Consider the following 22,613-nt stretch of genomic DNA (forward strand, 5'->3'; position numbering starts at 1 on the left):
AACCACGAACTCTAGCGATAATGCTGAACCCTGATGAACCCTGAAATTGATACGGAATGAGGGTGAGATCCCTGTCGGACAGTGAACCATACTGATGACTTTGTAGATTGGACAAGCCTCTACAAGAGTATTACATTCTTAAAACTGCGTGGGTTCTTCCACTTCCCTATTATGAGTGGCATCAGTTTCTCCATAGCACTCTCATTGCAGCATGATATGTGCGGGCCGTATTTTTTGGTAATAGTGATGCGCACAATTTTTTTTTTTTTTTTTTTGATATCTTGTTTATACAAGAGTTTCCAGGTACTAAAAGTACCGTATTTTAGCAAAATGAACTTGCAGAATATAGTGAAATTGATTTATTGCGCAAATGAAAGTGAAATACACTCCACTTGGTACGAAAAATGCGAAATAGTAGCAGATCTCTTCAATAAACGTTTAAAGGCTTCTGAGAACTTGACTATTGTAGTTTCCTTCTCATTTGCTTGATAGAGCTGTGTATTTTCTACACAAATGTGCACAAAGTAGTGTGCATTGTGTGTGGAAAGTATGTGTATTCAGTTCTGTGATCTCTAAGGCAGTCAATAAAAAATGCTATCTTTTGTCAATTACATCAAATGGCGTGATCGTAACAATATCAGTCGTATATAAAGCAGTGCGCAGTGAGAGTAGGTTACTTATGAACCTTTATCGGCAAATGTCGAGCAAAGACTTAATCACAATAAAAGATATTCCACCTTTTTGATACTTATATTTGCATTTTGGCAAATCAATTGATCATACACAGTACATGTTTTGCTCTTTTTTTTAGAACATCTTCAGCTGTTTACATTGCTTAGGTGGTTCACTACGTTCATCTTTTTAAGAATCAGGTACCTTATTTCATCTTAAATACTATGTAAATTTAAAATTTAAATAAAGTCAATTAAAAACAATGATGGATGGTTGAACGGGATAGTGAAATGAGAGGAAGATGGATCTACTTATAGTTCGCCTATTTTAAAAAATTATATTGTATAAAAATGTTTCCAGCACTTTTATCATTAAAATATTCTGCTTGTCTTCTAATAAAGAGTTTTTGAAAAGATATGAGTGTCAATTTGTCACTGTTCTGAATGTTGCCATGTATTCACTTCATTTACTCCCTCCAAGCAAGGCCGCACTAGATAGACAGGCCACAAGGCTCGGACCGTGACGTCATGAGTGTGGCTGGCGTTCAGCATGGCAGTGTAGGGCCTGCTCTCACTTTCACCATGATATTGTTCATTTATTCAACCTTAACGATATAATTGAACACTCCTTCAATTGTGGCTTTACTTAGGCTTGTATACTACACGAGTTTTATGCGGTGAGTTTTATGCGGTGAGAAAACTGGCTGTGCACTAAATGTACATTTCTTTTACGTAAAATTATGTTGACGTCTGTCACTTGTAACTGAACACGGTATCATGTAAAAGATTAGAACGCATAATATGTATACAAATAGTTGTAATGTTACTAGGAAAATACATGATGGCAATTCACAGCACTAGTCTGAAACCTTTCTTAGATATTAAGCTGCAACTTAAAACTTACCTAACAATTCCTAAGGTCTCAGTTTATACATTTTTTATTTTTCTGAGGATTTCTTCTTCTTAGCCACGAGTTTCTGTACGGTAACTTTTCTATTGTTATTCAATAATATATTACAAAAGATGTATATACATTTGTCAACGAAATGTTGAAAACTATTTATTTAATCGCTGCATGTTTTAAACATAACGTTTTCGTTTTCCAGAACATTGTTGACAAGCGGAATCAGAATAATTCTCTGAGAATCCTCATGTAAAAACATTTGTATACAGGTTTACATTTTGTAGCTCTAAAAGAGTCTGGTACAACACCTTTTGGTCCAGGGCAGGAGCAAGCCAAGGCTGCACTAGATAGAATCAGATATACATTTTTTTTTTTTTTTTTGTCTGACTCAGGGTTGTCAAAGTCAGGATAAGTTGTCAGCTTGATTAAGCCAGTTATTTATTAAGATTTTAAATAAATGACCAGTATCAAACAGTTATTTATTTTTTGTGTCATCAAATGGGTTTTGAAAAGTGGTTTGTAAATTGCTTTTGCACAGCTTTTCAAACATTTTCCTACTAACACTGTTATGAGAAATTATGCATGCTACCTTATAAGCTATAGGCCTATCTGTTAATACCTTAAAGACTTGCAAAGTTAGTTCTTCTAAGAAATGTCACGTTAGGTTCTTACATGGAAACAAATCAACATCTTTATTTTTTTTAAAGACTGGATGACAACATAAAAGTTTGTGCAGTTGTAGCTAATGTAGTGTTATTTTCTCTGCTTTTACTACTAAAAGCAACTCCCTCTACCTTTCCTCCTACCAGGAGATTTGGGCGTGCGGCTGTGAACTTGCATCGGGAGATAGTGGGTTCGAATCCCACTGTCGGCAGCCCTGAAGATGGTTTTCCGTAGTTTCCCATTTTCACACCAGGCAAATGCTTGGGCTGTACCTTAAGGCCACGGTCGCTTCCTTCCAGCTGTTAGACCTTTCCTATCCCTTCGTCGCCATAAGACCTATCTTTGTCAGTGCGATGTAAAGCCACTAGAAAAAAAAATAAAATAAAATAAAACCTTTCCTCCTTTATAGTTCAGCTCACGTTTTACGTAGACTCCATCCAACAAGTTACAAAATCTTTCATGCTCCTTTAACAATTTTAGTTTCTTTTTCAAGTAATTCCAATGTGAATCATCAATACCCGAATTTCCCGTACCTAGTTTTGCAGTAAAAGTCTATGAATAACCGGGTGAGGCATTTTAAGAAACGTTGACTGTCTTATCTTCCATTACGCCCCAGGAAATGCGAAAAATATTGAAGTGAGCCATGTTATTAGTATACAGGTGTAAGATACTTTCTTTGCAAAGGCTATATTTAACTGCTCCTTACAAAATTATACTCTATTTTGTTGTGGACAGTCACTTTTGAGTTACAAGCAGGTCTAAACAGGAAGTTATACTTTACTAATATGACCATTTTAATATCTTGCCCCCATCACCTAATGCACGTAGGAATATCAGGGTTATCACTCATGAAAATCGAGAGCTTCGTTTAATGTTAAGGAAGTACCAATTTTCGGAATATTTTCCTCAGTCATATACATTTTGAAAAACAGAGACTTTGGCTGTTAAAATTGACGAAAACTTTGTCCAAATCTAATTTGCGTTTAATACTGAAATTACCCTGAACGGCATCGAAGTCCTTGATCCTGCCATATTCTTCCTCAGCTTTCTTTTTTTCCCTTCCTCTTTCCGTTTTTCAATTTCTTCTTGTCTTTGAATAGGATTTTTTCTCGGTGTTGGAAGATTTTTAGACAGATAGGCAGGCACATTTTCAAACTTACGAATAACGTCATTTGAGAGTTTTAAATGGTTAGGTTTTACAGTTAAAATAGACTCGTCAGGCCTTTTAACAGAATCGTCCCTAATTATGAAACTTCGTCGAAGTGTTTTATCCACACAACTGAGCTTGCTGAAGGGACGAATTCAGTTCAATGGATGGCTATGATCCACTTTTGTTTCCGAAACAAGTCAGTAGGAAATTTAAACACTGAAATGTAACCAGGTATACAACATGTGGCCATAATTCACAATGTTCACACACGTTTAAATCATTCAACACCATCGATAGCATCACTGCTGCTAAGTTCAGATCAGCCTACAAGTCACTGGCGAGAAGTGAAGCGCCTGGCGACTTGTGTGACGTAGCGTCCGAAGTGGAGGGGGAGCCTTATGGCCTGTCTATCTAGTTGGCCTTGCTCCAAGGTGCCTGCTATTCGTTTTAAATTTACAAAATATCTCTTGAATACGGCTAGTCCAGGAACCTTGAAGCTAAATGCTGTTTTGCTATTAATAAAGGAACTTCCCCATAATCTGAAATGAATGAAATGGGTGATATGCTTTTAAAAAAAACTTGTGTGCACAAGGAAAACTTAGTTTATAAAAAGAATGGTTTCATAGAGATGCCAACTATTACGATTCAATCGTAATAATTACGAATTACCCATCATAATTACGCCTTTACGAATCACACGCCCCAAATTACGATTTTTTGTTGATTTGTAAATCTAGGTGTATGAAGTGTTCAAAAGGTTACACAAGGAAATGCCATTACAGCTTGAATTCTCAGAATATTAGTTTTGGATTTCTCAGTAATAATTTATACCCCTTTCCTGTCCCTCATTTAAGAATATTTCGAGTTTTCATGCGCCAAATGCAGTATGTGCTTTCGGTGCTGGAAAAATAGGCACCTGTGAAGTGGTATATCTTGCGTAGTTGTCTTTGTTAGTCTTCTGATCAGACTTTCATTTCATGCAAATATGCGAGGTCTTTTGTCTTTGTTTTGGCGGCAAAGTGGTGACAAACTCCGTTTCATTGTGAAATGTGTGCATGACTGTTGAAGTATTTATTGCAATTTTGGTTGCCAAATTTACATATATTGCTCTTCTAGGATATATGCTAATCGTGTGTTACGAAATGCGAAAGGTTCGAAATACTGAAGCGATTTCTTGTGCAGGAAAATACGTGTGATGACGTTACCGTGACTAGTGACACTACTAATAAACCAAAAAACAGTTTAAAAATTTGGGGAGGAATACTCGAAAGAATTGCCCTGTTTACTGCGTTCCTCAAAATCTCATCCACGTGTTTTGTAGTGTGTGTAGCCGCGACTTTTAAGATGCGCACGGGGGAAGAACAAGACTGAATTCCGTGCTAATATGAACACCGAAATGTTAAGTGCTCTGTTAGTGCAAATAAAATAATAATCGTATGGCCTCAGCTACCGTGTGCAGACATTTCGATTTGACGCCATCTGGCTGTCTGTTCGTCAATTGCGACGTTCCGTTTTACTCAAGGCCCACTAGATGGCAGACGCTGCAATTACTGCAGACTATTGAAATACTGAACAGATAAACGTTGACTCAACTAAGTGTAAATAACAAGGATAATGGGCGCCACCTGCAAAACAATTGCAGGAATATTTAATTATGTAGAGCAACGAGCCACTCCCTCTCCCAAGGCGACGGTCATCAGGCTGACGAGGCTCCAGACTTGCTTTTTAACCTTACCTGTTGCTATATAACCCCTGAAATTAAATTTGGGTAACATGCCAGGTTCAGCCTTACTCCACTGACAAAAGACTCACTTAAAGTTTGATTCTATGACTTTACTCCCAGAATAAGAACTATTATGTGACAAACACCAACAAAAATAAACACTTATGCAACCCACTTAGTGCTTGCTGTTTACATAGAGCTAATATACACAATACTACCCAACAAAATCATCTCTTCACGAGATTTATTCGTTTGCCGTCTACAAAGGCAAATTACACATCATTAAAATCATCACTAAAGATAGAACATCATTATACTTCTAACATACCTCCAGGTAAGAGCCCCACTGCACTCCACTGTTACCGTGAATCCTAATCTGGTAGAGAAAAGTACGACGACTATTTCTCTACATATGGATGCAACCTTCTTTACTAACAGCATCCCTAACCTTATTTACACTTCTTCGTCGTCTTGAATTCTTTCCAATTGCTGGCTGGACAGAAAGCGTTACATGTCCGGAGGCAAGCAAACAGCAAAATTCTCCATCAACTGAAGCTGCATACTCGGGTGACAAGTTCCAAACAAATACTTTCTTTTACAGAAAGTCCACTGCAAAGCCGGTAAGTCGTTGAGATTATCCCATGTTCACTCCGCAACAGATACTCCGAACAATAGCAGATCGTATAGCAAACTGCGCAAATACGTCGCTCCCGCAGACCAGTACAAATGAGAAACACACAGTATCAGCATCAGAGTCAGAAACAGAATGAGAATCAGAATGAGAATGACTCGCCGCACACGCGTACACACTTATATATGCTTGCTACACGTGGTTATCGCGTCCTGAAAAGTTTACTGGTAGCAACGCTCACACCGGCACTTCTTCCCGCGTCACTCTGTCAACCCATACCTCGCTCAAAACAAAGCCCTCGCATTGGCTATCGAATATATGATGTGACATAGACCGTCCACTCATGTATGTCCATGTTGATTCACTCCAATTTTTCAACCGATACAACCTGCCGTACCCCGTGTTTTCAAGCCACTTGTTGCAACACATCCAACTGACTTCAACCGTCCTTCCCGATATAGTCGCAGTTTTCCCGGTTGCACAATCCTTACGGCTAGGCCATATTTACAAACTCTTACCCAAACGGAAATTTATACAAAATATAATGAACATATGCAATATTCCCTAACTATACATTCTTCTTATAATATTACGTTTTTACATGGTAAATAAACAAAATTACAGGATTTTAACCTAACAAACTATATACGAAAATTTCCTAACCTAAAAACTCGGGGGTCGTACATACGTACGGTTACAACGCAGTAAACCGGATCTCTCTTGGGCGACTATGGCTGAGATTTAATGAATTTTGTCGGGTAAATACCAAATGTATCACCAGAGATCTTTTACGTGCCGACATCGTACAACATGGAGTGCCGAATGGACTTTTTTCCGCCCTTCAAAAATCAGACTACCTCTGCCGGGTTTGAACCCGCTATCGTGGGATCCGGAGGCCGACACTCTACCACGGATCCACAGAGGCAAATGATGCACATGATATCAAAAGAAAAAGCATGTCGGCAGCGTACGTTTAGCAAACAGGAACTAAAAGCTTCTAAGGGAGCAACTACAATACTCAACAAAAGAAATGATCCTTCAGCCTTAACTCATATATGTACTGCAGATCACCTGTTTTCTCAGGTAAAAATCGTGCACAATTTATATGCCAGTCTTTGAATATGTTATATCTGGTTGGATTGTATGTTATTCATCGATTTTTCAATGATATATAAGTGGATAAGATCTCTAAAAAAAATTCTACGGCCAATGAAATAGTACGTAAACGTATTACATTGTGGTAAGTTGCCTTGTTTTCTACCATTAAAAAAGTATTTAAAAGTTCCTTTCCGCAAGGCTAATGAAACGTCCTCTGACGTAAGCGGCACGCTGTGACGTCATGATTCAGTACCGCAAGCAGTTCTACCATACCAGCCATTGTGCATCAGCCGTTACTTTTTTTGCTAGTTGCTTTACGTCGCACCGACACAGATAGGTCTTATGGTGACGATGGGACAGGGAAGGGCTGGGAATAGGAAGGAAGCGGCCGTGGCCTTAATTAAGGTACAGCCCCAGCGTTTGCCTGGTGTGAAAATGGGAAACCACGGAAAACCATTTTCAGGGCTGCCGACAATGGGGTTCGAACCTGCTATCTCCCGAATACTGGATATTGGCCGCACTTAACAGCCGTTACTAAAAGCCGATTGTTTGTGATTCGTGATCGCGAATACCTTCAAAATGACAGAAGAAAGGTTCAAAACAGCACAGTCAGACAATCTACCATGTGTAGATGTCATCATTCTTCAAAAATTGTGACTTTTGCGGCCGCAGAAATTCACGGATAAAAAGCAAGTTTGTAAGTGGCATCTTTTATATACGTGCAATGTACTGTAACTCATAGTATTAGAATAACAACGAACCTGGATAGAAATCGCATCACTTTCAAAATTTCTAGGCTGATTCCCATATTAAAGAATAACATTACATTTTTGGGCTTTCAGCATTGGTAAAGTAAGAAATCGGATTTCAGCACTTTATATAATCGTGTGGCTATTACTAGCCGATTGCAGCCCTTGTAAGGCAGACCCTCCGATGAGAGTGGGCGGCATCTGCCATATTTAGGTAACTGCGTGTTATTGTGGTGGAGGATAGTGTTATGTGTGGTGTGTGAGTTGCAGGGATGTTGGGGACAGCACAAACACCCAGCCCCCGGGCCAATGGAATTAACCAATTAAGGTTAAAATCCCCGACCCGGCCGGGAATCGAACCCGGGACCCTCTGAACCGAAGGCCAGTACGCTGACCATTCAGCCAACGAGTCGGACATTTCAGCACTAATATAAACATATAGGTAGCATTATAGTACTAGTCCGCCTCTGTGGTTAATGTGATTGGCTGCCCCCCCCCCGAGGCCCGGTTTCGATTCCTGGCTCTGCCATAAAAGTGAGAGGACTTGAACAGGGTCTACTCAGCCTCGGGAGGTCATCTGAGTAGAGGAGTAGCGAATCCCACCTCAGCCATCCTCGAAGTGGTTTTTCGTATTTTCCCACTTCTCCTCCAGACACCTAAGGCCACAGCTGTTTCCTTCCCTCTTCCTTGTCTGTCCCTTCCGATCTTCCCATCCTCCAACAAGGCTCCTGTTGAGCATAGCAGGTGAGGCCGCCTGGGCAAGGTAACGGCCCTCCTCACCAGTTGTATCACCATACCCAAAGTCTCACGCTCCAGGACACTGCCCTAGAAGCGGTAGAGGTGAAATCCCTCGGCGAGTCCGAGGGGGGAAAAAAACCAACACTGAAGAATAAACTGATTAAGAAAGAAAGAAATATCATAGTACTATAGGTCTATAATCCATCATTCCCGAGAAAATGTATATTTATGGCTGGGGCAACTGGCCTGCCTACTTCCGGGGCCCATGAGAGAGAAACGTTAAATATCTTGGTGGAGGGAAAAAGTCAAACACAATAAAGATAAATATAAATATGACTTCATCTAGTTTTCACAAGTCGGGCCGAGTGGTTCAGACGGTTGAGGTGCTGGCCTTCTGACCCCAACTTGGCAGGTTCGATCCTGGTTCAGTCCGGTGGTAGTTGAAGATGCTCAAATACGTCAGCCTCGTGTTGGTAGATTTACTGGCACGTAAAAACTCCTGCAGGACTAAATTCCTGTACATCAGTGTCTCCGAAAACCGTAGAAGTAGTTAGCGGGGCGTAAAGCCAATAACATTAATTACATTCGGCTTTTAATACGCTGAGCATATCATTCAAGAAAAGTGTCTTGGTGACATTTTAGTCGTTCAATACAGGAATGTCTTTGGGTGCTGTGACTTTTATTTATTTTTTTCTATTTGCTTTACGTCGCACTGTCGCAGATAGGTCTTATGGCGACAATGGGACAGGAAAGGCCTATGGATGGGAAGGAAGCGGCCATGGCCTTAATTAAGGTACATCCCCAGCATTTGCCTAGTGTGAAAATGGGAAACCACGGAAAACCATATTCAGGGCTGCTGACAGTGGGGTTCGAACCCACTATCTCCCGGATACGAGCTCACAGCTGCGCGCTCCTAACTGCACGGCCAACTCGCCCGGTATTTTTACCCTTCGGTTTATTGACTTGGCTTGTATAACCTAAAACTTAGGCTAAGTTGGTTACTATTTTAAACACCAACATCACTATTTTCACCTGTGTGCAGTTATGTTATTTGTTTCATTAATATTATGATGAGTATTATAATTGAGCATTGTTAACTCAAAACCCCAACAGATAAGCATTGGTTTTGTGTAGAGATATACATTTGTTGAATTCATGTTTTTCTTCATGATGTACGCGTCTATTTTTTGTTATATTATAGAGTATTTAGCTATAGCCTAAATTTCTTTACAAATGTAAGCTCTTCAAAAAAGACATAAATAACTGTCGCATGCCAAGATAAACTGGTATAATTAGAGCTGTCAACATGGTTCATAACAACTTTGGTTTATTACTTTGACATGGATCACCCAAAACATAGGTTAGGTTTGGAGAATACTTTATTAATCAGCATTTAATTAAACATCATAGATTAAAATTTCAAGTTTTACCGCTAGAACAGTTGACATGGAAATGTGATTGAAAATTCAAATTCAACTTACGTTAAAATGACCTTCAAAAAAATAAACTGTGGACTTTTCCGATATATCACCAGCATTTCGCCGGCTCGCCAAAATCCATTTCTCCCTAGTTTTAGCGTCTTCGGAACATTTATAAACAATTTGTTTGGGATGGTATGCGATGTGCTATTGCACATTGGAACTATACACCATTTATAAGTTTTCTACCTCACTGTCTGCGCAGGATTCATTTTAAGTCTAAAATATACCACTCAGATTATTATCCAAAGTATAGACCTCGAATTTAACTATACCAGACACTAACATAAAGTAGAAATACGCTAAGTGTATCCTTCTTCTCCCATCACTGTGTTATTTCGTCTGCTAATTCAGTCAACCTGTACGATGACGTCAGACCAATGAGATCGCGTACTTGTGTGACGTGACATTTTCGTACTTTAATTTAGATTTTTATCATGTTTGGAGTTATTGTTTGTACATTCTGATCACATTTTTGAATTCTGCATGAAATTTTGAATCAGATTAGCATATTTCTTATTAAAACCCCGGATCATGCATATTCCCGATTGCATTTCTTGAAAGTTGGCATCTCTGGTTTCACACGTTGTCGTCAAAATCCACATTCGGGGGAGGCAAGGCTGTGGAGTGGGGAGGAGGCGTGTCGCTTAGTCACGGTGTTTCGGCTTTAGGAGGGGTAGGGGGAGTAGATATACAAGACGGCACCGTGCATTGTTGCTTTTCGTTACCCCCTGTTCTGATGTTTACCCTCTTAGAACCCTTTGTATCCACTGTGTTTTCCAATGGCATTTCAGAAGAGACAGATGTCTGATCAGCATTCCCAATTTGTGACAGCAAATAAAAATTTTGCTTCCTCAAATGAATGTGATGCTGAAAGGCCGTTCATTTTTCTTCATACGCTCCAGGGATATGTTATGAAATAGACGTATGTCTCCGAATGCACAATCCCTTTCGGATCCATCTGCGGCTTGCAGTAAAATCTTGTGTTTTGAGTTGTGAGATCTCTAGTGCTTTCATTTGACACATTTCACTAGAAACACCACATCCTAACTCACGTTTATCCATCATAAATTTTGTGGAGTTGTTCTTCAATTTTCAGAAACACTGCACTTCACCTGCGGAACGCTCTGCAATCGTCGTTACCTTTTAGGAGTTATTCCTCCTTCCGCCAATCACAAATACATGGTTCATCAAAATCGTACTTTATGCCAACGGCATGATTTCCATATATTTCAGCTTCGCTTTAAAGTTTCTCACGCACAGAAAATGACCACAGGCGCAGTTTTGAATCCATCCCTTACTATCGAGACAGCACTTTCACGGGACAGATACGGAACTCGAATGTGAGCGAGGTAACCAACAGTCTTGACTCTTGCAAAGTGCGATATCCCGCGAGATCTGCTATTCGTGCACCCAGCATGCCAGCAACACTTTTGAAACAAATGACGATCGAGCATCTGCAACAGTGGCTTTGATATTTACTGCTTATTTACCAATATTCTTTGATTTGCCATATTTCATTACCTTACATTTCGCGTTTACATGCCACTGTAACCGTATTGAGAAAAAATTAATCTTGTTTTTTAGAATGCAACTAAAACATAATAAGACCTGAATGCCACTTTACATGTGGTATATTGAGTATGGTAACCGTATTCAAATTATTTCAATACTCCATGTAAACGTAGTAAATATTTACGAGAATGAACTGCTTGACTACGACCCACACCCAAGATTTAGAACCAATATTTTTGGGGGGAAAGTACTGGTGGTATTCAAGATTATACGATATTGTCTATCAAGAGATGGACTCAGTCACCAGCACAAAGAAAGGAAACTCTTTATCTCTTTCACATCTTGTGACTACCAGGAAATGTTTTTACTACTACTAGTGATGAGAACTCTTGGAAAGAAGACAGTAGGACAAGCGTTCCATGAAATACAGTATGATCTCAATGCAGTTGGAACCGAGAGAGCAGGTGCAGAGAAAAATAAAATGAACATACAGTAGTCTCGATTATCCGACCTAAACGGGACCTGGAGTACGTCGGATAACCGAATATGTCGGATAATACAGAATATCTTTGAAGATGAACTGAAACAAACACGAAGGCTATACTGTATTACTATGTTTTATGGTTTTATGGTACAGTAGATGCAGTACTGAACGAAAACATTCGAAATGTCTTACGAAAAGAAACTTGTCAACAATGTCTGCTTGCCTGCTGATTCACGTTTTCTTGGTGCAGGATCCCGCCATCAACGATAATCCTTCATTATGAGTCACCTTTTTCTCCTTTTGTTCTGAAATGCCTCCTTCCTAATTTTCGTTAGCATTCACAAAACCAAGAATATCACAATTAGTTAGTTGAAACAGCTGATCTTGTGCACACCACTTACATCTTGAGTCGTAGCATCCTCACAGATAGGAACGCAATTCAGGAAGGGAACAATGTTTTTTCCATGTCTTGTATCGCCTCCTCTCGATGTTCAACCTCACTCAACAATATGTTCCTTTCTAATGTTATTGTTCCAACTTCTTCCCATGACTGCGCTTTCCAGTATGCCACGTCTTTCATGTTGTTTCATTGCCATTGTTCATTTTCTCTATCAGAGATGAAAGGAGTTTCCGGCGATATTTCCTCCTCAATGTTTCCAGCACACCTTGGTCCATTGGCGGCATAATGACGTTGCGTTAGGAGAGAGGAACATGAACAGGAACACTAACAGAAATGTTTTAAATGTTCCAGGCTTCTTTGCTTTACTGATCGTAAGCAATTTTGCTTTTAAATTCCCAGTAATATTAGTACAGGCAAGAACAGTAACTTTCCTTACGACGCTTGTAGCCAGGCTTGGGCTGCGAGACGTTTTGACGGCAGCATCTTGAAATTCAGTCCAGCCTCATCACAATTAAAAATCTGATCACCGGTTAATCCTTCAGCAAGAATTATTTCTTGAAATTCCCTTTTATGTTTCACGACCTCATCGGATTTAGCTGACAGTTTTTCTCCACAGGTATTAAGCTGCCCAATGCCGTACAGTTTTTTGCCACCGATCAAGCCACCCAGCACTGGCAGTACAATTAGGGTCCCCTTCATTAAACTCCTTCTGGAAATACATCGTCATTTGTTGCGAAATGGGGCCAGATATTGGCAGGACGTTTTCCTGGTTTTGAGTGAACCAAAGAATTAATGCTTCGCTTACTTTTTCGTACTCACATTTTTCATTGTTTTTCTAATTTTCAGTGCTCTGGTAGAGCACCACTTTTGAATTTCTTCCTTCTTATGTTTCCATTCTCCCACTGTAACACGTCCAACACCATAATCTGGAGCCACTTTTTGAAGAGTTTCCCCTTTGTCCAGTCTCTTTAACCCACTCAACTTGTCTTCCTCAGAAACAATCACTTTCTTCCGTTTACTCGCCATACTCACAGAGGGTATGAAAACTACAACATCCACACCTACCAATACCACACTGAACAATGACTGAAAACTCGCTGCACCTGTCCTTGAGAAAAACCCGGTCCTATCGCATGACTGCCAGTGCTTGTCCCACGCTCCACCCTCCACATCGGGTGTCCTAGAAATGCCTCCACCTAAAGTTCAAATTAAGCCTACCAGTGTCGGATAACACAGAATGTCGGATTAGCAAAGGTCGGTTGAGCGAAACTCTACTGTAGTTCTAAAGACCCACTTCAGCAGAAATGAACATGGCAATAGCAATTTCAGTGATTATCAGAATGAATGAATGAATAACTACTGGGCATATCGTGAGCACCAAAAATGATAAACTTACACTCATAAACTAAATCAAACCAAACTACAGCCCCATGGGCCTTCATTAACCAAACTACCGTTGCTTAGCCTGAAGGCCTGCAGATTACGAGGCGACGCATTGTCAGTGTAATGAATCCTTTCTGCTGTTATTCCTGGCTCTCTAGATCGGGGTTGCCATCTCACCATTCGATAGCTCATCAATTAAAAGTTATCACGTAGGCTGAGGGGACTTGGAATCAGCCCTCATATCCAGGTATAAGTTCCTGACCTGGCCGGGAATCTAATCCACAATGTCCCGATTTCGCGTCGGTTGCTTTCCAACAGAACAAAGGTGGCCTAGGCCACCATAGCTCAATTGGTAGAGCAACCGACGCAAAATCGGGAGGTTGTGGGTTCAGATCCCACTGGTGTCTGGTTGGCCATTTTTGTTCTGTACTTAAATTCACTTCAACACGTACTAAATGTACGTAACACGACCTAATAGGTTGAAAGTCTGTTTCGAATATCTCGGTTGTTAATCACCATAAGACTAAGTAGCACGTTATTTTACAAGACCCTGCGTACCATTTACGAATATGAAAAAACAATGCTGATATCTTTAATGGTTTAGAAGTTATTTGCGTGTAACATGTTAGGTGAATAACCCTGTATATCAACAATCATTCCTTGAAATGAATCCATTTGTTCATACTGCTCATTCATTTTTGTAATGTGCTGTTCTTTCACAGTTTCTCAGTATTTCCTTTCATTTCTACATTGTAATGTAGATTTTATGTAACTTCATTTATTGTCCTTCAGTGCATTAACTGTCCGGCTCCATGGCTAAATGGTTAGCGTGCTGGCCTTTGGCCATAGGGGTCCCGGGTTCGATTCCTGGCAGGGTTGGGAATTTTAACCTTAATTGGTTAATTTCGCCGGCACGCGGGCTGGGTATATATGTCGTCTTCATCCTCATCATGACGTGCAGGTTGCCTACGGGCGTCAAATCAAAAGACCCGCATCTGGCGAGCCGAACTTGTCCTCGGACACTCCCGGCACTAAAAGCCATACGCCATTTCATTTCAGTGCATTAACTACTACAGTAGAATCCCCTTTGTCTGGCAAGTATGGGGTAGGCGGATAGTACAACCTGTGTCAAAAATGTTTGGTGAATAGTCCTGTACTATCACCATAGATGAACAATGCACGACAGTGACCTTACTGTCCTTTGAAAAAGTCCCGTCCCATAACTATGCACTGCAGAGATCAGCAATACTTTTTTGTGGAAACTTTGCAAGATGACTTCCTTTGGGATGGTGTTCAAAAGCCTCGTCACGTTTCGTTGGATGTCAGGAATATAATCAAATCTCTTTCCTTTCAAAACTAGTTTGAGTCGTGGGAATAGGAACAAGCCTGGAGAATTGAGATCTGGCGAGTATGGGGGATGTTCAAGTTGCACCACCCCCGTTCTTGCAACGAACTGTTTGACGATATTGGCTGTGTGTGGGAGAGCGTTGTCATGGACAAAAAAACCATAAACCTTGTGCGTACTGGGGTCGTACCCTGAGTAGACGTTTCATGAAATGGGTCAAAATTTATGTACCATGCAGCATTCAATGTCGTTCCCTTGGGTAGGAATTCCTTGTGGATAATGCCTTGACTATCGAAAAAGGTGATGCACGTTGTTTTGATGCGTGACTTTTCGGCTCTTTTTTTTAGACCAGGGGATCCCGGAGAATGCCAATCCATGCTTTGCCGTTTTGTTTCAAGTTCGTACCTGAGACACCAGGTTTCATCCTCAGTGACAATACAGGTCAAGAAATTTTTGTCGCATCTGCCGATTCGAAAACATCCTGTGAAGCCTCTAAACGTGCCTGCTTCTGATCGTCAGTCAAATGATGTGGCACAAGACGAAAACAAGTTTTCCTCTTCCCAAACTTCTGGGTAACGATTTGTCACACGGATTCACGGTTAATCTGCAGTTCATCCGCTGTCACGTGCATGGTTAATCGCCGTTCGTTCGTGATTAATGTCCTCAACTTTTCAATGTTTTCGTCACTGACAGCGGTCGCCGGTCTTTCGCTACAGGGGTTGTCAGAAACACTTTCCCGGCCTCGTCGAAGATGGGCAAACCACTCGTGCACACACTTCAAGGACGGTGCTTGATCTTAGTAAACACATGCCAGCATCGCATGCATTTCTTTCGGTGTCTTACCCAGCTTAAAACAAAACTGTACATAGATCGTTTGGTCGTTCATATTCCTGTTCGCCATTCAGAACCAATGCACTAAACACGCACTGCCAAATAGGTCTTACGCGGCACACACATGATGCTCAACTGAACAACGTTCGGAGCAGGTGGTCAAAACCTGCTGTTACACAGGTGCAGCGTTGTGTGTCGCCAGTGTTGCCGGATCGACCGATCTGACTTCACCGAACTTTTTACAGATTGTAGATTTTGCCGGTTAACTAGAATGTTGCGGGTTATAAATTTCATTTCTTGTCCGTATTGAAGTTCTAACTAGAACGTACCACGGAATATGTCAGATGTGAAATTAGTCTACGTACTGCATAACATGTCACACTAAAGGCCTATATTAATGCTTGTATATACAGTATATTGCTGTCTTGGTAGGATAACCGTTTAAATCAAATGCAAACTGTGGACTGAAAATGTGATTAATGGTAACTCGAGGTATACAGTATCGCCAAAACAATTTAAATGATGTAAGAGTGCAAACAAAGTACGGCAAGAATAACAAACATACGTGGTCAATTCCAAAATAGATGTTGTAATTTACTTGAAATTATGACGGTGGGTGGTATGGCTGGCACCTTTGGTTTTGTGATGAACACCCAGGTTATGGCGGGGTAGGTAAATTTTTTAATTTCTAATACAAGTCTCGTTCACTTGTTTACACACCTCAGTGACGTCTTAGGAATTCACTTGGAATCCAGCTCAACTGATTACATCCTGAGTTGACAATTATGGTGATTGGTCTGCAAATTGAATGAATGTCGTCAGTCTGGTGTTAGGTTCTTTCCATTGTTCTCACGCAGGGCGACTTGCGGTGCCCCTCTGAAAATCTGCAAGGACTAAGTCAAAAGGGCCATGAAGAGCACATAGACACCAATACTTGGCACACACTTGCTGAAGATCGCCATGGGCCGATGACCTTAGATGTCAGGTTCCTTTAAACAAGCATCATCAGCGAGGATCGCCATCACTAGGATAGAAGTACATCCACTGCAGTCGAGGAGTTTGAAACAGAGTATCGAAGACTAAAACAGTGGCTCGTCTTAGAAGGAAACTAGGATAAACCCAGCCATGTCCATCCCCATCTCTCAGGTGTACCAAATGTGGTCTCATATTCTCTGCAAGGTTTGGCTTGTTGAGCTGACGTCGTCTGCACAAAGCGGACTAAATGTGAACTGCAGGTGAAAAACTTACCTGTGGATAAAAGTAATGGCCACCAACAACTCACGCTATAGAGTAGTCGAAGCCTTCTTTCGATGGACTTCCCAGTGGTATCTCCTGGTTTATGCTGTCTTGTCAGTATTATGATACTATAGTTTGATCTTTTCTGACTTTGTATTTTTTTCTTTTTTTATCCACACAGAGAACCTTCCAGCAGGCAATCATTGGCTGTGTTGTGCTCACAGACTATAATAATCGGACGTACAGAATTGATGATATTGATTTCCAAGCCACCCCGAACTCCACCTTCAAGTTGCGGGATGGTTCAGAGATCACCTACAAGAAATATTATGCTGAGGTATGTTAACTGTATATATTTGAGTTTATTTAAATAGAAAATCCTATGAAAGCAAATTTGCAAGTCCTTCTAGTTTCAATATTAGTGATCTATATGAAGTGGGTCCGTTAAACATTAAAGCAGCGTTTACTTTTCTGTTTATTAGGTATTCTGAAAAGACAAAGGAATTTAATACGCATAAGAAACTATTACTTATAATATGGAAAGTTAAAGCACATTGGCTTGAATTGGGTTAATTTTGTTGAGGAAACTTAAGTATTTGGACACTTCGAGAATTACTGCTTTGTTTGTTATACCTTTACCATTTATGACAAAAGAAAGTGATTTGCTTACCAAGACCTTGCTGTTATGTTCAATTGTTATACTGGTTATAGTAGTATGCTGCTAGTGAAATAAACTGTAAGTGCAAATGTGCAGTAGAACATCAATAGTTGACCAAGTAGAAAAATTGAGCTAAGTGCCAAAATCTAACAGAAAAATGTTAGTCCCTGTTTTTGATATTTTTCTTCCAGAAAAGCTGAAGTCAGAAGCACTTACATTATAATCACTCTTGAAAGCTTAATGTTACCTAAGGAATATTATACATGTAATTACCTCTTTTGTCTGAAAAATTTATGAAATGAGGTATTTACCAACTCCTGTACCCTTAAAACTGGGCTAAGTGCCCTAAAGTATCTCAATAATGGAAGGCAAAATTTACAAAAGGAGAGTTAGCAAACAACAGGTCATGGATAACATTTTGGTGAAGAAAGGAGAAAACATTTTTAATGAATTTTATTCATTTAAAAAAAAATACTCAAGTCTTATAGGCCCTAAGTAAAAGTTCTTGAGAACTTTGCTGGTGAAAAAATTAATGATCGAAAATAATGTAGTATACAGTAAGTGTCTTTAGGCTATAATTTTACAAATATTAAAAGTTCTGTTAGTAAACAGTGCTCTTCAAACCATGGCTACTGTGTTATTTGAGTGTAGGAAAGTTTGTTTTCTTCTCTTAGGTATGGAATCATTTACAAATCTTCCTTCTTTTCAGCTTCAGTCTTGATATCATTCTCAACGGTGGCAGTTTAGTTTTTATAGTTTCGTTTGTTACCCACTTTTTAAAAACTTTTGTTTTTGTCCTCTGTTGAAATTTACTAAGTTTTTGTGTATAACACTTCCTGGATTTTTCTTGTTGACTTTGACCCAAACAACCTAAGAAATTTCTAAAGTTTTCTTATTAAAGCAACTGTAAGCTGCTTAAATCATAAAAATCTTTATCCATCAGAGTTCTTATAAATGGTAGTGTGGGTTTTTTTTTTTTGTGCAAGCAGTGCAGAGAAGTCTGACAACATCCAAGGGAATCTCTCATTTCTCAAGGTTTTCTTTTTTCTACGAGACCAAAGTCGTGGTCGCAGCTTAATTAGTTGTGGCCTGGGACAACATCCAGTAAAGCCTCGTTAATTCAAAGTCGTTGGGCCGCAAATATTGGATTTCGAATTAACCGCCAATTTGTACTTCGGAAATGCCAACCCTTGTGGCGTTACAATATATTCTAAGACCCATTACTGCATGCAATTAACCTTGACTCACAGTTCAAAGCTCTCAAATGCCATGGGGAAAAACAAAAAAACAAAACCTATTTCAAAAAATGTATCTAACATGGTGCATTTACATTATTCAAATAATGCACTTGTATAAAACAATGGCAAACATAACCTTACGCAATGAAAGGAAAGGAAACACGATTCAAAGATGGGGAAAAATTATGCTGCCTCATGCTTTATCTTTTGGATTACTGTACTGTTGGCATTTTCAGATGCCTTGTACTGGCATGGAAAGTGTCAGGCGCCCTTAGAACATCGTGGCTCTTTGAACTTTCCTATGGAGGGGGAAGGAAGTCTCTCGCTTCAGAGTGTAATGAATGGAAAGTGCCCGATGCCCTTAAAACATCGTGGCTTTTCAAACTTTCCTATGACAGGGGAAGGAAGTGTCGTTTCCGTGTGCACTGCATAGCAACACAGTACATTTCCCGGCTGGCAATTCTTTCCTTTAAAACCATAAGTCCGTTTGTCCTCAGCATTTAACAAAATAAAACAAACAAAAACAATGGAGTTTTATCGGCATTGACAATATTGTTTGGTGTGTACGAATTGATTATAGGCTATAAGCCAAGCTTTTTCGCCTACTGTCGGCATCGCCGGTGCTAGCGGATCTTACCTCTCCGCACACTGCCTGCTAGGTTATATTGTGGCGTTCCTTAAAATGTGGAATACAAAATAATTACGATTCTGCTCGAACATAGCAGATATGAAGCACACTGCAGACATGCCAAAGTAGGTGAAAGTACGCAAAGTTACCCCTGCACATTCCGGAAGACGCGTTCTTTCATGACGCGGAGAAATTTTGAATTCACATTACTCTGTAAAATACTATACAGTAGTATATGAGTAATATCTTATTAGAATTTAGCGTGCTTATTCTATTATTGTAAAATACTGTATTCGTGTAGTACTGGTATAGTAGAGGTATCTATAGAAAATCTCTTGCTAAAATTCTGTTGTAATTAGGATAGGCTTAATTGCAGTTTGCCCTGAAAATGGTTTTCCGTGGTTTCCCATTTTCAGACCAGGCAAATGCTGGGGCTGTACCTTAAGGCCACGGCTGCTTCCTTCCCACTCCTAGCCCTTTCCCATCCCATCGTCGCCATAAGACCTATCTGTATCGGTGCGACGTAAAGCAACTAGAAAAAAAAATTGCAGTTTAGATTTGTGTAATTCTTCTGTATTCCTTTCGGTATTCAGTAATTAAGTGTTGAAAATGAAAACCTTCAACCTGCTTTCCAGTCATTGACCAGGTCAGGGATGTAATGAATGAATCAGATATAGGCTGTTATTACGATGGGGTCGCCACTCCCAAAGTGATTTACATTAATGAGTGATAGATACTATGAAATGAGAATGGGGAGTGTTGCTGGAATGAAAGATGACAGGGAAAACCGGAGTACCCGGAGAAAAACCTGCCCTGCCTCCGCTTTGTCCAGCACAAATATCACATAGAGTGACCGGGATTTGAACCACGGTATCCAGCGGTGAGAGGCCAACATGCTGCCGTCTGAGCCACGGAGGCTCTCAGTAATTAAGTGTTGTAGGATAAAAATAGAGTTTGACTAAGTAGTATTGTAGTTTAGTCTATTTAGCTTTGTTGGTAATCTTTGTGTACAGTAGTTCTTGTAAATTGCATTTCTCTTTGTGTTTAGTACTGATATACGGTACTGGAATTGTAATTAGGATATGTCTGAACGTAGTTTAAAAATTATTGTAGTATACTGTACAGTAGTATACCAGTAATATCCTATTAGAATTTAGTAGTTCTTATTTTGTTATTGTGAAATATTTGTAGTACTGGTGTAGTAGAGGTATCCGTAGAAACTCTTACTGAAAGTCTGTTGTTGTAATTAGGATAGGCTTAATTGCAGTTTGGAATTGTGTAGTTCATGTGTATTCCTTATGGTATTCAGTAATTAACAGCAGTTTTTATCCTGTTAGGGCTTGTAGGATAAAAATAGTTTGATTGAGTAGTATTGTAGTGTAGTCGTATATTATTTACCTTATTGTCGTGTGATCTTTGAGTACTATCGCAGACAACATATCCTTCCGTTCATATATTTTTTTAAAATTTTTTATTTTTTTGCAATTAAGTTATTTCATTTTTCCTTTTCTTTTCATTCTCCCCGTAAAGGAGTGCAAGTGTACGAACTGAACTGTGGGTGTGGCGAGGCATTGAGGGGTATGAGGGAGGGGTTGGAGAGTTTGAGGGAGATAATTAGGATTCTCACAAAAGACAGGAAGGAAGATAGGACTCCCTTAAACAATGTACAGGTTACAGTAGGTGTACGAGAGGAAGGGGACGGAAAGGGGGGAGTTGTAGAAGATAGGTGGTTTAATGTTCTAAAGGGAACGAGATTGCAGACTAAGGGCTCTATATATGATCAGAATTCAGGACAGGTGTCTGTGCGAAATCGGTACAAGTCACTCCAGGTAGAACAGAGGGAAGATGAGGGACAGGGAACTGTTGCCGAGATGTGTGGAAGTAGGAGGAAGGGAAAAGCTAGGAAAGGTAAACGTAGAGTAGAGAATAAGAAAAGACAGGTGGAACAGGGTCATGGGAACAAGAAGAGGGAAGAGGAAGTAGCTTCTGCAGCCATCATGAATGATAGGGCTGACCAGGAGGGGAGGGGATCAAATGAGGTGGGTAGGGTTGTGGCTCTGGTCATTGGGGATTCCATCGTTAGACACTTGGGGAAAGTGTGTGGAGGGAAGGGAACCAGGGTAGTGTGTTATCCAGGAATTAGGTTGAGGCAGATGTTGAGGAAATTAGAAGAGAGGGAGGAGGGGAAGGAGAAGGTGGTAGTGTTTCACGTTGGTACCAACAACGTACGGGGTGGATCTGGTTAATGCTGCACGGTTGAAGTTTAAGAAAGCGGAGATTATCAGTGGAATACTGTGTAGGAGGGATACTGATGGGTGATTGGGGATTTAAATGAGACTATGGAGTGGGAAAGTGGGAAACTGAGAGTGACATTTCTATATCCTAATGGGTGGGTAGGAGATAGGGATCTGCGCTCAGATGGCCTTCACTTAAACCGCAGTGGTACGTATAAGTTAGGAAATTTATTTGCAAGGGTAATAGGGAGGTACATTCAGGGAAACGGGGTGACCTAGGGAGCGGTGATAAGGGAACAGGGAACTGGAAATCAAGTAGGGATGACATAAAAATGTTGGTGTTGAACTGTAGAAGTATTGTAAAGTAAGGAATAGAATTAAGTAATTTAATAGATGTATATTTACCAGATATTGTAATAGGAGTTGAATCATGGCTGAGAAATGGTATAATCACAGAAATTTTTTCACAGAACTGGAGTGTGTATCGTAGTGATAAGATAGGAATGGTGGGAGGGCGAGTATTCAATCTGGTGAAAGACGAATTTATAAGCTACGGAAATGTTAAAGATGAGAAACGTGAAATACTAGGTATAAGGCTCATTTCTAAAGATAATGGGGAACTTGATATATTTGGAGTGTACAGACCGGGAAAGGGTAGCGCTGACAGGGATTCAAAATTATTTGATAAGATAATCAGCTATGTGGGAAACAACATGGAAAGAAATGTGATTGTAGCGGGAGATCTGAGTTTACCAGATGTCAATTGGGAAGGAAATGCGAATGACAGAAAGCATGACCAACAAATGGCAAATAAGTTAATATGGGAAGGACAGCTGATTCAGAAAGTAATGGAACC

At 40.1% G+C, this 22,613-nt stretch overlaps 1 protein-coding gene and 1 non-coding gene across 3 annotated transcripts in view; both read left to right on the forward strand.

Annotated features, from left to right (window-relative positions):
* Nucleotides 1–22,613, forward strand: part of aub (aubergine) — a 322,859-nt gene that overhangs the window by 102,614 nt on the left and 197,632 nt on the right. For both annotated transcript variants that reach the window (XM_067147583.2, XM_067147584.2), the window contains exon 8: nt 17,181–17,336. In XM_067147583.2, coding sequence (XP_067003684.1) covers nt 17,181–17,336 — 156 coding nt within the window. The remainder of the gene's footprint in view (nt 1–17,180; nt 17,337–22,613) is intronic.
* TRNAL-CAA (transfer RNA leucine (anticodon CAA)) lies at nt 13,921–13,994 on the forward strand. Its single transcript has one exon. It is a non-coding gene; the product is annotated as a tRNA-Leu (tRNA).

The sequence above is a fragment of the Anabrus simplex genome, chromosome 5, assembly GCF_040414725.1.
Source record: "Anabrus simplex isolate iqAnaSimp1 chromosome 5, ASM4041472v1, whole genome shotgun sequence".
In the NCBI taxonomy this organism is placed as follows: Eukaryota; Metazoa; Arthropoda; class Insecta; order Orthoptera; family Tettigoniidae; genus Anabrus; species Anabrus simplex.